General features: G+C 42.1%; 1 protein-coding gene across 1 annotated transcript in view; it reads right to left on the bottom strand.

Moving 5' to 3' along the window:
* Positions 1-15,394, bottom strand: part of TRPC5 (transient receptor potential cation channel subfamily C member 5) — a 133,674-nt gene that overhangs the window by 101,769 nt on the left and 16,511 nt on the right. Inside the window, exon 2 of the mRNA XM_022556737.2 lies at positions 4,212-4,733. Within this exon, the coding sequence (XP_022412445.2) occupies positions 4,212-4,733 (522 nt within the window). The remainder of the gene's footprint in view (positions 1-4,211; positions 4,734-15,394) is intronic.

The following is a 15,394-nucleotide window of genomic DNA, read 5'->3' as shown; positions in this document are numbered from 1 at the left end:
AGCACTGTGTGTATGTTTCACTTTTTTAATGGCTAGATTATGGATATTTATTGAAAAAACTTATCAGTCTGCTTCCTTAGATCAAGAGCTTCTGAGAATGAAGTGCTCAGAGATACCTGAATTATTAGAACCTCAGTAACTCACAGGACTCTGCTTCTTATGCAAACACACTAAACTTGAAACAACAAAAACACCCCTAAAATAAGGACATTGCTGATTTGTTCAAGGTGAGAGTATTCAGTCTTAAACTTGACATGTGGATTTGAATAGGGAAAATTAGAGACTACACTCATTTGAGACTCAATGGAACCACAGATTTAAAAAATCTATAATTCACAGGTTGGGAAGGATTACAGAGTTCTTTAGCAGAAATGAAGTTGCAATTCAGAAGAGAAACTAAACTAAAATTTATCTGTGGTCATTGTTAAGATAACTTGTCTAGGTCCATCCACCTCACTACAAATAACCCAATTTCTTTTCTTTTTATGGCTGGGTAATATTCCATTGTATATATGTACCACATCTTCTTTATCCATTCATCTGTCGATGGACACTTAGGTTGCTTCCATATCCTGGCTATTGTAAATAGAGCTAATGAACATTGTGGTACATGACTCTTTTTGAATTATGGTTTTCTCAGGGTATATGCCCAGTAGTGGGATTGCTGGGTCGTACGGTAGTTCTATTTTTAGTTTCTTAAGGAACCTCCATACTGTTCCTACAGACTGTCATACAGAGTGAAGTAAGTCAGAAAGAGAAAAATAAATACCGTATGCTAACACATATATATGGAATTAAAAAAAAAAGGTTCTGAAGAACCTAAGGGCAGGACAGGAATAAAGATGCAGACGTAGAGAATGGACTTGAGGACACGGGGAGGGGGAAGGGTAAGCTGGGACGAAGTTAGAGTGGCATGGACTTATATATACTACCAAATGTAAAACAGATAGCTAGTGGGAAGCAGCCGCATAGCACAGGGAGATCAGCTAGGTGCTTTGTGACCACCTAAAGGGGTGGGATAGGGAGGGTGGGAGGGAGACGCAAGAGGGAGGAGATTTGGTGATATAGGTATATGTATAGCTGATTCACTTTGTTATAAAGCAGAAACTAACACATCATTGTAAAGGAATTATACTCCAATAAAGATGTTAAAAAATAATAAAGTATATTAATAATCACCAACAACAAAAAAAACAAAAAACAAGAACAACAAAAAGAGATAACTTGTCTTAGGAAATGTGGAGCTAAATATGTAAATTCTAAAATAATTCTGAAGTCTCTGGCCATGGGACTAAACTTTGGGCCATATTTGAGTTTATGTGACTCTATGAGGGTATATTATTTTTCATGAAATCGTTGACATTGAAGTTGACAGTCACTCATTATCCTTGCTGCATTTGCTGCAAACCTGGAGTTGAAGTTTGATGTGGTCTGACTGAAACAGTTCAGTCTATCAAATTCCAAAGTTCTCATTGATTTGATTCACAATGATGAGTGAGTACCACCAGACCTAAAATTGTTGATCTCTGCATAAATACAGTGCTTTTTGGATTACCTTTGTATTACTGCTGAATATCCATAATTTTAATAGCTAAAAGATGCTACTTTGCCAGTGTTATGGATTGAAAATAATGTGGTCTGCAAAATATGAAACTCTAATTGTATGGGCTCACTATTGAAAGAAAAATAGACACCCCAAAACTTGCCCATCTTCAAAACAATGACTCCTAGTGGTCATGATTGCACAACATGAATGTACTTAATGGCACTGAACTGTATATTTTAAAAATGGCTAAAATGGTAAATTTTGTGTTATGTATAGTTTACCACAGTAAAACAAATGATCCTTTCCACTTTAATGTACACAGCAAATAGACTCTGAGACCAACTCTGGAATCTCTGATGTTTAATTGAGAGAGCAAAAGGAAATATAAACCTTTGCCACATTCAGATTGGTCTAATGATAGATAAGAAATATATCACATGAACGTATAGAAACATGGAGATATTCTGTAATAACAGTAATAAGAGAAATTATGAAATAAGGGACATGGAGGACAAAGTTTTAGAAAAGTAAAAGGGCTAAAACATGAGGGAAAAAATGATGAGAAGCTTAATGAGGGCTGGAGGGCAGTGAATGTAGAACCCAATGATGGCTCCATGGTCATATGCTAAGCAGATCCCCAGGAGACTAAGTCATCACAATGGTTTCCAAATGGAGCAGAAACTGAAACTGGCAAATGATGATTATAGGAGCGGAAGGGATCAAGTGATAAAGTAACTGGTAGATGACCTACCAATGCAAAATTGATGAAATATTGTAATGAAACTGTTTGAAAATAAATACTTTGTCAGTTTTCAGGGGGATGAGGCCCTACAATTATGGAGTTCATCTGCTATCTAGTGAGGGAAGGAATGCAAACTTTAGTTGTATTCTGCAATATCCGTTTTTAACACTTCTATTCCCATTAACCATTTTGTCATCTGGAAGCAATTCGTATTCTAAACATACTTGCTATTTTTTTTCTTACAGTATTATAACAATTTATGTAAAGTGAAAACCACACTGAAATCATAATGTACATCATTAATGGAAATATACACATATATAAAACTGAAGAAAAGTCAATTAGACCTTATAGCAGACAACTTAACACAGCTGCTACTACATATCAACAGTAGGGTGGCAAGAGAGAGGAAGGGGTAAGGGAGGGGATGGCCATTGCTGTATCTATTACCTACAATTTTAGTACACAGAATCAGATCATATACCCTGGGTCCCCTGTGTGTAACAATAAAAATGAATAATAATAGCAGGTAATATTTATTGAATGCCTAATATATGCTGAATCTTGTGCTATGCATGAGCATATTACCTGTTTTGTTTAAACTTTATATTTCTCTAGGGAGGTAAGTACTCCTATTATCCCTATCTTTCAGAAGAGAAAAGTGAGGTTGAGTAACTTCAGGCTTAATGAAATTACTTAAAGCAAGTAGTTGCAAAAACAGGATAAGGAAACTCAGGGGTGGGTCTATCCATTTACTATCTCCCCCATGGAGCCGTTAAATCTCCATGTTGCTCTTTTGTCGTATTTTATCCCCTTCGAGGTTGCCCCAGTACTCATTTCTGCCTCATTTCAGAGGGATAGTATTTTTTTTTCTTGTCTGAGAGAAAGGGACCAGGTGAGCACACATGTGATTTGCCTCAGAGCCTGGACCCATGAAGGGATGGCGCTGCTCGTTGCCCTTCAGACAGCAAGCACTTCTCGGTTCAACCCATTTGAATCTGACTCCAGGTAGCATTGGAAGAGAGATGGAAATGGACATTAAAGTACATTTATTTTCATAATAGTCCTATGAAATGGAGGAACTACTGTCATCTCCATTTTATGAGAAGACTAATGTCCTGAAATTTGAGGGACTTTCTTCAGGTCGTACAGCTGAAGGCTATTCCATCCTCAGTTGCTCTGGCTCCAAAGTCCCTGCTCTTTCTGCCATGCTTCCTCCTTAAAGAGCTAAATGAGGCCTGCTAGAAGGCTCCCCCAAATTGTTTGATAAGATGGCATAGGACAGGGCTTCCCTGGTGGCGCAGTGGTTGAGAATCTGCCTGCCAATGCAGGGGACTCAGCCTTCTGCAGAACCACACACCCTCTGTGTGACTCCATCTTTCAAATGTATGTCTCAGCTTTCTTGCTGAGGGGCTACCAAGGACTTAGTTCTGTCAACAACTACCAACATCCAGACAGCAAGCCCTTTGTGATCACTATTGCCATAGCCCCGGTATATAGGGTAGGATCCTTTTTATGTGTTCTCAGAAGTTCTTCCTCAGAGCCTGATGTTAGTTTGTAATTACATATTCACTAATGTGATCATTTACTTACTGTCCACCACTAGCTTGTAAGCTCCGTGAAGGCAGGGTTATACTTGTTTTCTGTATCCCAAACCCCTAAAACAGTGCTAAATAAGCATTTGCTCAATGAATGTGTGCTTTCCCATCATAGAATCAGATTTTTCCCTACTTATCTGGCCATAAAGAAAATACGCAGAGGTTGTATGTGCCTTGGATAAATATGGGCCTCACTGTTTTTGAAGCCTGTCTAACCATTTGTTTGGTGGAGAGCTAAGTGGTAGGAAAATGCTGACTCTTGGTCTCCTGCTCTGGACTCTGGAGAGCTTAAGCTTCCCCAAAAGCAGAGAAGAGCTCAGCTTACCTCTTTCTGATGGTATTTGATGGCCACCTTCAGCTTGGCTAGGTCATGGTACTTTTGAGGGTCAAGCTCTTCACTGTGGTCATCTCGATGGTTGAGGATGATCTCCAGTTCCCGGGAGCTCCGAGCCTGGTCCAGCAGGTCTTTGGCAAAGAGCTTGCACTGCTGGGAGAGCTCCTCATACTCAGCCTTGAACTCATTCTCCATCTTGCTGAGCTCCTTGAGCTCCCAGCCCAGGCGGAAGGCAGTTAGGATGGGGTCCTCGCTTGATAAGGCGATGAGTGAGGGGCTTGCCAGTGCTTTATAGATGTTCAACCGGGAGCGGGAGTGGCGCAGGCTATCTACCTCTGAACTGGACACACACTCCACACAGTTGCAGCGGATCTGGTGGGGCCGGGGGATAGTGACCCGTTTTTGGACGAGCAATTTGATGATTTCGTAGTTGTTGGTGTGGGCAGCAAGCATAATGGGAGTGATGTCCGGTGTGAACTCAGAGAACTGGGTGTCCATCATCAGAGTGGGGACCTAGGTACAAGAAAATGAAAAACACATAAAAGGGTAGGATTAAGGCTTGGAGCATAGAGCCCATCAAATGTTAATGATTCAGGAACTGGGGTCACCAGTTTTTTTGTCAATTCTTCTCCTTATCAGAATAGCTAGTTGTGAAATGCTTACTGTACACCAGGCATACAGCACTTTACATATATTTACTCATTTAATCCCTACAACAACCTCATGAGGTAAATATTCTCCCCAAATGAAGAAGCTGAGGCACACAGAGTTTAAAGAACATACCTAAGGTTACTCAGCTTTAGGTGCAGAGCCAAGATTCAAACTCAGACAATATGACTCTGGAGCTTGGCCCTTAAATTATGCCAGTTCTGTCTGAGGCACAATGAGGGGTTGTACAGAGAAGTAAAGGGCATTTTTCCTGGAATCTGGTTGGGTATATCAGACTTCTATAAATTGGTAAGTAGGAGTATGTGTTCAGTTCCAAATGAGCAGTAGAGACTGCAGAAATATTTGTTTGAAAGGCTAAAGACAACCAGTAATCTTAAAACCCATGCCACTAAATCAAGCCCTGGGGGCTGAAGAGAAGACATTCCCAATTTGTGACACTGTAACTTCAGGGGACCAAAGACCAAAGCCAGACAGTGTTCCTCCAACTTCCTGTAGATCCCAGCAAGGTAGAGAGAATCTGTTATTGTCAGGAAGAATTACTCTGTAAATGAGGACCTCCAGGCTTGAGGTTACCAATAGCAAAAAGACCTCTGATAAAATTGGTATGTTCAAGTTTCTATTTCTAAACTTTGTTCCAAGATAAATATTATGCAAATAAAGACCGGCTCACTTTCAGTTGTGGAGTTTGAACTCTGTAACAAATACACAAATAAAAAATTGACTCTTGACACTCAAAAAAATTGGTATGTCCATGATGTGATGCTTGGTGTATATATATAGGTGAAAGGTATGGGGTTCTTTGGGTGTTCAGGAGCGTACAGTTCTGGGTGAGTGTGCAGACTCTGATCAATGAATTAAAAACAAATCTTTTGACTTTAAAATGTGTCCTTTGGGACACGCTACACCCAACAGAAGAATCTCAGTGTGATAGAATCTGGAGCTAGACAACAAGGAGAACTGGAATAGTCTGAAGAGTGTTCATGGAGGGGTGGAGCTGAGGATTCAAAGCATGGATAAAATTCCAGGAAACTGTGAAATATTGATCTTAATACATTTTTTAAAAAAGCTCCAAATAGTCAGTTTAACTGGGGAGAACAGAACGTGGATGATGGAGATTCTCATGGAATAGACAAATACTGTTTTAATCGCTAGTTTCTTTTTACTCTTAAAAAAATTATTTTGGGGCTTCCTTGGTGGCGCAGTGGTTGAGAGTCTGCCTGCCGATGCAGGGGACACGGGTTCGTGCCCTGGTCTGGGAAGATCCCACATGCCGCGGAGCGGCTGGGCCCGCGAGCCATGGCCGCTGAGGCTGCGCGTCCGGAGCCTGTGCTCCACAACGGGAGAGGCCACAGCAGTGAGAGGCCCGCGTACCGCAAAAAAAAAAAAAAATTATTTTGGAAACCCACAGTTGCTGGCGAATTGACAGAAGGATGAGCTACAGTTTTCATCATCTTTGCCTCCTTCCCATCTTGGATGAGGGATTCCCAAGCAGGGAAGTGGCCAGAAAACAGGGAGTGGGAAAAAGGCAGAGGAGAAGAAAGTGGAGAAGTTTGCAAGAAATCTGTTTCCTTCACGGGGTGGTTACATCAGCCTCTGAATAGTTGAGAGTTCACTACACACTGGTCATCAATTGCTTGGATGGAGCAGCGAGTAAACATTGTTAAACATTTAGAGGGAGCAGCTACAAACAAGCAGCAGGAAGTGAGCAAGTGACTCATAAAGTAAATCGGACACAGGAAAGAATAATCTCAGAAATTAACATAAACCTGCAGGCTAAGGAAGAAGTAGGTCTGAGTGGGCCTGGTAATGAACATAAACACAACAACCGGCATAAAGCCTAGAGGTGGGAGAGATGGCAAGTGAACAATGTATCATAGTCCGCCTGGGAAGAAAGGAGCTCAGATCCGGAATCTGCCCCTCCTCGGTGGGCAGGAGCATTTCTTAATCTCTGTCATGATCTAGAGGCGGAGGTGGTGGGTGGGGGGAAGATGGCTTATGGCACAGGATTCCCTGGGTTAGACTGGAGGTACATGTCTGCTCCCTACCGTGATGCTCTTCCTGTCCACTCTCTCTACCCACTTCCTTGCTCTTTCTTTTCCTACTCTTTCTTCCTTCTCCTCTATGTCAATGCTGACAGACCTGTCCAAGACACACAATGGTACTCGTGAATAATGCTCAGCCCCATTTGTGTCATGGAGCTGAAAGGTTGCTGTCTATGCCTAGAGTATGACATGCTTTCCAGAGCCATCTGATTCTGTTGTCTTTGACTTGGTGCTCAACAAGGAGCCTCTGATTCTCCATTTGTCTTTCTGGATACATGACACCAGAGAGTAAATCTTTTCAAAAGAAACTGGTCGGCAGTGCCCAACCATGTCCTCCTACCAAGACCACCTTTTCTCTTCCAGTCAGCCTTATCATTCACAGATTACCACACCCACCTCATTCACTGCTCTCTGTATGTATATCCTTGTGGCATATCCTGTGTGGATCCCCACTTCACTGCCACTGAAGGGCCACTGTAAGCCCTGACTTCTTCCGTAGATCTCCCCTTAACTTGATCCCACCCCTTACTGACCACCCAGATGTTGTGGGCACTAGGTTATATCCAAGATGTCACTCTTCTGATGCAGGCTTATATTAGTTTCTAATTATTTGATATAGGTATTTCTTGCTTCTTCAGTCAGGCTGTGAGCTCTCTGAAGGCAGAGTTGTCTTAGTCCGCTCTTGTTTTCCCCATAGCCTCTAGCACAGTGCTAGACACACAGCAGGCACTCAGCTAAAAGGAATTGGTTTTTATTCTCAAATTAAGATGCTGGCTCTTGTTTAGAAGCCTGGATCCACACAGCTGGAGTCCGTGTGAGCTAGTGTCCTTGGGTCTTTCCTTTCCATGTCTAGCTGAGAAGGTAGACATTTTAAGACTCTCAGGAAGGTTAGCAAATGGTCTCTATAGGGAATACCTTGAGGTCACAAAGACCCAGGACAGTCCCTGCTTGTCATGTCCACAGTGCTATTGCACCAAGATGGAGACTCTGACCCAAAGACAACGTATTTCTACTCCTCTTCCCCCTCTGCTGCTTCTCCTCATCCTGCTGCTCTTCCCTTCCTAGACTGTGCAGGGACCATGGACTCTCATCAGGACAGCCACGGCAAAGAAAGAGTCTATCATTAGGGTCAGAGGTTTCTGATAATAATCAGGACTTTGTAATATGGTCTACAACAGGGTCCAAACAGATAACAGGTCACAGAAATAAAAGCTACATGTGGGGACATATGCATAATTTGGATGAGTAAATGGTAGGCGTTGGTGAGCTGTGGAGCACATACCGTCTCAAAGGGGGCATCTGCTGCTCAGCCCCTTGTTGTGATCAAATTGCTGTTATGTGCATGAATGAGGACCCAGTGTTGTCATCTTTCAAGAAAAGTCAGAAATATGGATTTGGAGGTAGAATTTCCTAAAGTCGTCAATGTTGGCTCAAAAGAGTTAAAGATAGTGTGCATGCCAAACAAAGTATATATATGAGGCAACTGAGGCTTGAGTGGGCCACTGTGTGACCTTTGAACTAGCACAGAAGTTGCTAGGAGGAATGGGAGAGGAAGCTGGACATTTAGGCAGGGGCCAGATAATAAAAGGCCTCATATGCCATGAGAAGGAACTTAATGTGATCTGTTGGCCATAGGGAGCCACTGAAGAATTTTAATCAGGAGAGTAGTGTGGTTGAACAAGTGTTTTACAAAGATCAGTTTGGCCGAAGTGTGGAGAATTGGCAGTGGTATATGTGCTGATAAATGTTTAACAAGCAGCTTTCCATTAAACAAAACAAAACAAAAACAAAAACCTTGATTTGTAGTGTTTGCCAATTTCTGTGGTGTAAATACTCCCACTGTGGCCAATTTCAAGCTACCAATATGACATCCTGGAACACAGAGTTGGGAAGAGATGCACACAACCAGTTCTCACCAGCTGGTGTAAGCCAGCTCCAGCACACCATTGGATGAGTTTCAGAAAGATAAAACTACTTAAAAGATATCAATAGTCCAGGTGAAAAGATGGCAAGATCTTAAACTAGACAATGATTCTAGAGATAGAAAGGAACAGATTTAAGACATTCATCGGATGTGTCAGGTAGTACTGCAGGGAGAAGAAATCAAGGATGTCAGGTTTCTGCATTGCATGCCTGATTGAATGGTGGTGTCACCGTTGGAGATAGTGAATACAGGAGGAAGAGCAGGTTTAGGGTTTAAAAGAAGTTCAATTTTAGACATGTTGAGTTTGAAGTACCTATTGGGAGAGTAGCAGGAAATTGTATAACTCTAGCATGAATGTTGAAGGAAAAAGGTCAGGGCTGGAAATGTATCAATAGATGTGACAGTCTTCAGCTTATAACAGTAGGTTGAAACCAAGAGAGTGTACGGGGTCAGCCTCTGCCCACCTTGGCTCCCACACGCTCTGCCTCAAGGACTCAGCCCTGCCCCAGTTTCCAGAGCAATCAAGGCTTGATTGAAGTACCCAAATGACCAGCCTCAGCCTCCTCCATTCCAAATTCCAATCTTTAAGGCTCTGCATTAGGGTACTTTCCCCTTTTGAATAGTTTCTGAATTCCAGCTTCTTCCCTACCTGTGCCCTGGTTCATAAAACAAGATTTCTCCCTGGATCCCTAGTCTTGAGTTTCTGTTCACACAACTGGCCTAAAAGCCCAGGTCTAGTATATTTTCTGGATTGTCCATGCCTTTGATTATCTTTGAGTTGTTTTACAACTCTGCAAATTGTAATGAAAATATTTCTTGCCTGGCAAAATGCGATTGATTTGTGCATCTATATGCAAATTTCTTTGCATCTATTTGTAAATTTCTTTCAGCATTCCTGATGGCCTATGTCAAGGGTTAGCAAGCTTTTTCAGTAAAAGGCTAGATGGTAAATATGTTACACTTTGTGGACCTTACAATGCTGCCACTGTAGCAAGAAAGCAGTCAAAGGCAATATGAAAAGGAATGGGTGTGGCTGTACTCCATAAAATTTATTCACAAAAACAGGTGACAAGCTGGATTTGGTTTGCAGGTCACAGTTTGCAGACTTCTGGCCTCCTGGTTTCCTCACTAATTAATGAGTGAAATAAAATATTAGACATGTGTCCACTTGTGTTAACTTTAAATTTGTATGAGGATCAGGATTTAACTTTTTTATTTTTTTTATTTTTTGCGGTACGCGGGCCTCTCACCGCTGTGGCCTCTCCTGTTTCGGATCACAGGCTCCGGACGCGCAGGCCCAGTGGCCATGGCTCACGGGCCCAGCCGCTCCGCGGCATGCGGGACCCTCCCGGACCGGAGCATGAACCCGCGTCCCCTGCATCGGCAGGCGGACTCTCAACCACTGCGCCACCAGGGAAGCCCACTTTTTTATTTTTAAATTATCCTTCAACAGCCATTTTGTGTTCAGATCGAGGACAGGTGGCAAACTGAATTTTATTCTTTTCTTATCAAGTTTTGCCTTCGCTTTGAACTCCAAAATTATACTGAACGATCTGAGCTTCCCATTAAAAATCATGTTTTTTTAAAAGGTAAAAAAGGGTGGGGGTGGGCTTCCCTTTTGGCACAGTGGTTGAGAGTTCGCCTGCCGATGCAGGGGATGCAGGTTCGTGTCCCGGTCCGGGAGGATCCCGCATGCCGTGGAGCGGCCGGGCCCGTGAGCCATGGCTGCTGAGCCTGCGCGTCCGGAGCCTGTGCTCCGCAGTGGGAGAGGCCACGACAGTGAGAGGCCCGCGTACCGCTAAAAAAAAAAAAAAAAAAGGGTGAGGGTAGGGGGAGAAAAGGGAATGAAATCAACACACCAATAAATTAGATTTGGTTCATATTATCTACAACTGTACTTCTAAACAAACCTGGTACATGAACCGACTTGATTGAATTTTTAAATTTGAAATGATGTGGGCTTAGTGCATGGCCACTAAAGAAGTTACATTGCCTGCCTCTTCCTGGGGCTTTGCATTCAGGCCTTAATGAGTTTGCTCCTGGATCTGCCCTAGGTCTCCCTGTTGAAAAGCTGGCCTTATATGCTAGGATCCTTTTGGATTAATGAAAATGAGACAGAGTCACTCGGCTCAGAGCTCATTGCATAAAACACCTGCAGTACAGTGAACACTGAGCGAAAGCCCGCTTCTTCATATTTTCAGCTAAATTCCATTGCTAGAGGACACAACAGAGGAACAGATGATGCTCTACTTCGGGAGTGGTCCCAGGACTGGCTAGGGCTTTTGCAAGGTTACTGTTCTCAAGGGGCCCGAATGATACATTCATTTCCGTTAACCTCATCACTGGACACAATCTGCTAATTGGAATTCTCCTGAACCCTATTGTTACCAGCTTTAGGCAGACGCACTTGCTGGAGTTTATCACAGGCTTCTGAAATTAAGCCCCCCATTTGTAATTAATGGGCAGACCCTTATCAGGAGCCACCTCATTCATACCCACAATGCTGTCTGGTCATAGGCTGAACCTCTCCGAGTGGTACTTCCTCACACAGCTAGCCTGATAGCATCATGTTGGAAATGAATCTCCCATCTTGTGCCAAGATTTAGTGAAATTTCAATACCTCTTTTCCACCAACTGGGTCTCCTCTTCCCCACCCTAACATGCCAGATAAAAATCAATGTTCAGTCTTTTTCATCAGTCCAAGGGACTGTTGGAAATGAATTTCATTTCTCTGTATTACTCAGAAATGAAGAACACTAGCATCTAATCACGTCACATGACCAGCTGCCCACTCTGCTGTACCCACAAGGTCAGTTAGCTGGTAGTGGTGCATGAGATACTTTGGAGCAGCCATTGGTGTCAGATGGGAAATAATTTGTTTCCCAGACTATGGTAAAAAGAGAACCATTATAATCAGGATTCCCTGGATCATCTCAGCTGATTTCAAGGTCAAAGTGTATATAATTTAGATTGGAAGACTAAAATGGACAGAACTTATTTGCGGGCAATGTCACAGAACGCACCTGATGTTTTAAAAAAGTCAATATTTACATGTAAAAATAAATAATGTATGTAACAATGGCCAGCATTAGCCTGATTAGCAGGGGTGAATATAATACAAATGGCTACTGGTTATTGAGCACTTTCCATATGCTAGGCATCATGCTGGAGTATCTCATTTAGTCCTCACCATGGCTCCGTGCTATAGGCATAATAATTAGCCACACTTTACACCTGAGGAAACTCAGCCATAGAGAAGCTTAGTGCCTTGTCCAAGGTCACATGGCTAGGAAGTAGGGTGACCAGAACTTGAACCCAGGCAGCTTGGCTCCAAAGCCTGTCCTGTTAACCACTATACTACTTCACCCCCAACCAACAAAAGACCAACCATTTGATTTATTACATCAACAAACAAATCTACAGTCCCAACACTGAATATTCAGACATATTAAATCGCAGGTTATATTGGATATTAATTAACCTCATCAGGTAATGTTCTACCTTAAACCCAGATAAGTATTATATAGTATTGCTCAAGGTTTGGGAGCCCACAAGACTATTCTTGATTTCTCATCAGATGGGGGCTCTTAATTTTTCAAAAGACAGCAGCTAAATCTATGAAAAAATAATACATAGCTAACTCCATAGGTTGTGAGGGTTTATAATTTCAGAGTTCTAGTTGTAGGAAACCTGGAAAGCCATCTTTCTCAAATCTAGATTGTCACAAAGAATTAAATGAACCATTCCATACATTTTCTTTTGCAAAATACGGGTTATAATGAATGTTGAGGGCATCAACTCCAAAAGTAAGGTGAGTGTTTGGATGGTTATTAGAAATAACAGAAGAGGTAAAAGAAACCAAGGTAGGAAGGGGATACGTTACGGGTAGCTTGTAGGGAGCCAACCCTCTCTGAAGGATCCCTTTGTACTGTTAAGATATGCCATTTCCTAGGAAATTGTGAAAATGATGCAATGAGTTGAAAAACAATAAACCAGAGGATATAGGTTATTACGGAGATGGGAAAAATGTCAGAAGTAAAGGTCTGGTCGTTGTGTCTCTAGGGCTGCACAGAGGAATGGAGCCCCAGTGTGCCAATGTGAGTGTAGTTAGCTTTGCAGGTAGCCCTCTGGTGGAGCTTGAAACATATAGCTGTTTAGGAAAGCCATTGTTCTTGATTCATTTTTTTATAGGTCATCATGTAATTTTTAAATTAAATTTCTCTTGTAGATTGCTTTACTGGAAAGAGGATGCTGCCAAGCTGATTTAGAGTTTTCCATGTCATTGCTTATCACCTGACTAGTGGGAGTTTGATAAAGATTTCTGGAAAGCGCTGAGAACCCAGGTGCAGAAACCTTGGTGATCCAACCAGGGCACAGGACCATGTGAGGGCTAGGGTAACCAGATTGACATCAGATATATCACAGGATTCAGTACAAATAAAGGTCTATTATTGTATACTTTTTCCAGTGGGTAACAATCTTGATAGGAGCACATTTGCCAGCAACACAAAATCAGAATGAACAAAGAGGGTCTTTCATGCAAAAAGAGGAGTCGGGAACCTGTCTTTTGTTTTAAGTAGTTCATAGCCATAGAATTGAAAAGTATGTTCATTGCCGTAAATTGAAAATTGGTAGATATCACCAGGAGACCCGGTTTAGGCCTAGAAGAGCTTGAGTGATACAGATTAAGCTCAGTTGGTTCTCAGAGTGTAAAGGATTATAAAAGGGTAACTTTCACAATTATTCTCAAAAGCTGTGTGGGATAAACGTGAATAAAGAAAATGACCTAAAGTCAGCTAGTGGTAGGTAAGAGACATTTTAGAAAGGTATAAAGAAAACCAGACCAGAAATCTAGAAGCAGAATTCATGTTAAATAATGTCAAGAGTATTCCCTTTGCCAATCATGATTTTCATTTCATGCTCCGTATACATGCCAAATGATGTTTTGTTTTAAAGTTGCTCAGTTTATATGCAGGCATCGGACTGAAGTGTTATATGATTGGAGGACGAGCTTGAGAGAGGAGACTGTGTCACATTCACGAAGTAATTATTGAGCCCCACCTTCCTGCTTCTCTCAGTTATCCACATCCGAGGCAAGCCAGGCAACTGGCACCAACCTCCAGAAGTAGAATACTACCTACCGCTCAACAGCTATTTATTTATTTATTTTATTCTTTAAACACAATTAAAAATTGTTAGACATTTTTTTCTTACTAGTTATCTATTTTATACATATTAGTTAGTGTATATATGTCAATCCCAATCTCCCAATTCATCCCACCCACCCCTTTCCCCCCTTGGTGTCCATATGTTTGTTCTCTACATCTGTGTCTCTATTTCGGCCTTGCAAACAGGTTCATCTGTACCATTTTTCTAGATTTCCCATATATGTGTTAGTATACAATATTTTTTTTTTCTTTCTGACTTACTTCACTCTGTATGACAGTCTCTAGGTCCATCCACGTCTCTACAAATGACCCAATTTCGTTCCTTTTTATGGCTGAGTAATATTCCATTGTATATATTGTACCACATCTTCTTTATCCATTCGTCTGTTGATGGGCATTTAGGTTGCTTCCATGAGCTGGCTATCGTAAATAGTGCTGCAGTGAACAATGGGGTGCATGTGTCTTTTTGAATTATGGTCTTCTCTGGGTATATGCCCAGTAGTGGGATTGTCAACAGCTATTTAAAATGTGGGCATAGTCCCTGAGGAGGGAGGAAGTTAATTTTTCTTTACATGACTATGCTTGATCTTTTCAGCAAAGGAAACATTATAAGGTCATCAACTATCTTCCATTTTCCAAGTCTCCAAATAGAGGTAAAGCATCTATCTGCAGGGTTGAATTTTGCATATCTGGCCTTGCTGGTTGCCAGAAACATCTCTAGACATTGCCAAACGGTCCTCCTGGGGTGCAAAATTGCCCACAGTTTAGAACCATTAAAGTAGAATGTAAAGCAGAGGCTTGGTTACATGGCAGCAAGGCAAGGGCTCAGGCATAGCTACCAAAAATACAAGATTCAGAGGGGACCAGCAGCTTAGCTGACTGGGTACTGAAGTGCTGAGCTGCTGGCCTCCAGTTCTGAGAGTCTCTGTGACTAGGAACAGGATTAGTCCCAGAGCCTGTACTAGAAGAGTCACCCATGGGAATGAAGGGTCTTCATCTGGGGGTGGTGGTACTGAAGGGCTACAGTGGCAGGAAACTGGGCAGGTCATTATGGAGATGACCTTTCCATGGCATGGTGCTATGATTCTATTATCTTCAGCACCACTGAAAAGGGGTCAAGGCACATGCATCTCATGGAAGTAACATAGCTCCCTTGGTTATCATCAGAATGGAACCTCCATGAGTTATGGATGTTTTGGGAAAACGTGAGACAAACCGACAATTAACACTCATGGCAGGAAACTTGTTTTATTGGTTGGTACTGTTGGAGGCACCTTGGGGGAATTTTGTATTTAGGTTCTTTCTTCTTGAAATCTCTACCCGGAATTTCTGAGTGGCTTCTCTCAGAAACACCCATGCAACAATGAGCCC

Source organism: Delphinapterus leucas, chromosome X, assembly GCF_059928025.1.
Source record: "Delphinapterus leucas isolate spDelLeu-1000000601 "Yukka" chromosome X, BTC_Dleu_Yukka2, whole genome shotgun sequence".
NCBI lineage: Eukaryota > Metazoa > Chordata > Mammalia > Artiodactyla > Monodontidae > Delphinapterus > Delphinapterus leucas.
This window is presented reverse-complemented; position numbering and strand designations above follow the sequence as displayed.